At 41.4% G+C, this 724-nt stretch overlaps 1 protein-coding gene across 1 annotated transcript; it reads left to right on the top strand.

Moving 5' to 3' along the window:
- Positions 1-432: 432 nt before the first annotated feature.
- TM35_001001000 (uncharacterized protein) lies at positions 433-723 on the top strand (the record flags this gene model as incomplete). Its single annotated transcript, XM_029031592.1, has 1 exon — positions 433-723. A coding segment is annotated over one exon (291 nt), but the record flags the coding sequence as incomplete, so codon positions are not given.
- Between the last annotated feature and the right edge of the window lies 1 nt (position 724).

Raw genomic sequence — 724 nt, 5'->3', positions numbered from 1 at the left:
AGAGAGAGAAGCAGGAACTGCACAGTAAAGCAACAAAAAAAATAACTCGCTTGTAGTGATAATATGTACCCCTTAATAGAAAAAAAGAGAAACCCACACAATACCCAAATAAGAGAGAGAGAGAGCCAAACACACACACAATACCCCACGGCTCTAGTTTATGTATCAAATTACTGCACACACACATCTGTGTGCACTAGCAAGAGATGTATACCGTCAGTGAGCAGAACAGCCCAGTTTTCTGCAAACACACAACGGGAAAAGGAAGTAATGGAATTATTAGAAAAAGAACACACACACACACATAAAAGTAAAAAGAAGAGATATTCGAATTGAAAGAGAAAGCTAGTAAACATATTATTAATTAATTCACCCATGGGGGATATACGCAATTATGTTAGTTTAACCATTATTATTATTATTTGTCCTCAGATGAGTCCCACTGTTCAGTACACAGTAAAAGAGAACAACACAACCACAACAAGTAGCGGTGCTGCAGTGCCCATCCATACAGGACTGATACTGCTGTCAACATTAGCCTTGTTCTGCACTGCGGAAGCGATGGTGTTAATCTCTTTGTTGGGTATGGGTACAGGAGATGGAGTGGTGGTTGGTGCTTCTGTGGTGGTGTTCTCGGAGATCGGCGTAGTAGTGGAATTGGTTTCTTGTGAGTCTGCGGGAGTCACACTGTTACCTGCATTCGACACGGCTCTTTCACTTTGTG

This window comes from Trypanosoma theileri (assembly GCF_002087225.1).
Source record: "Trypanosoma theileri isolate Edinburgh chromosome Unknown TM35_Tth_100_V1, whole genome shotgun sequence".
NCBI lineage: Eukaryota > Euglenozoa > Kinetoplastea > Trypanosomatida > Trypanosomatidae > Trypanosoma > Trypanosoma theileri.
Note: the sequence above shows the minus strand (reverse complement) of the source record. Positions and strands in the feature narration are given on the sequence as shown.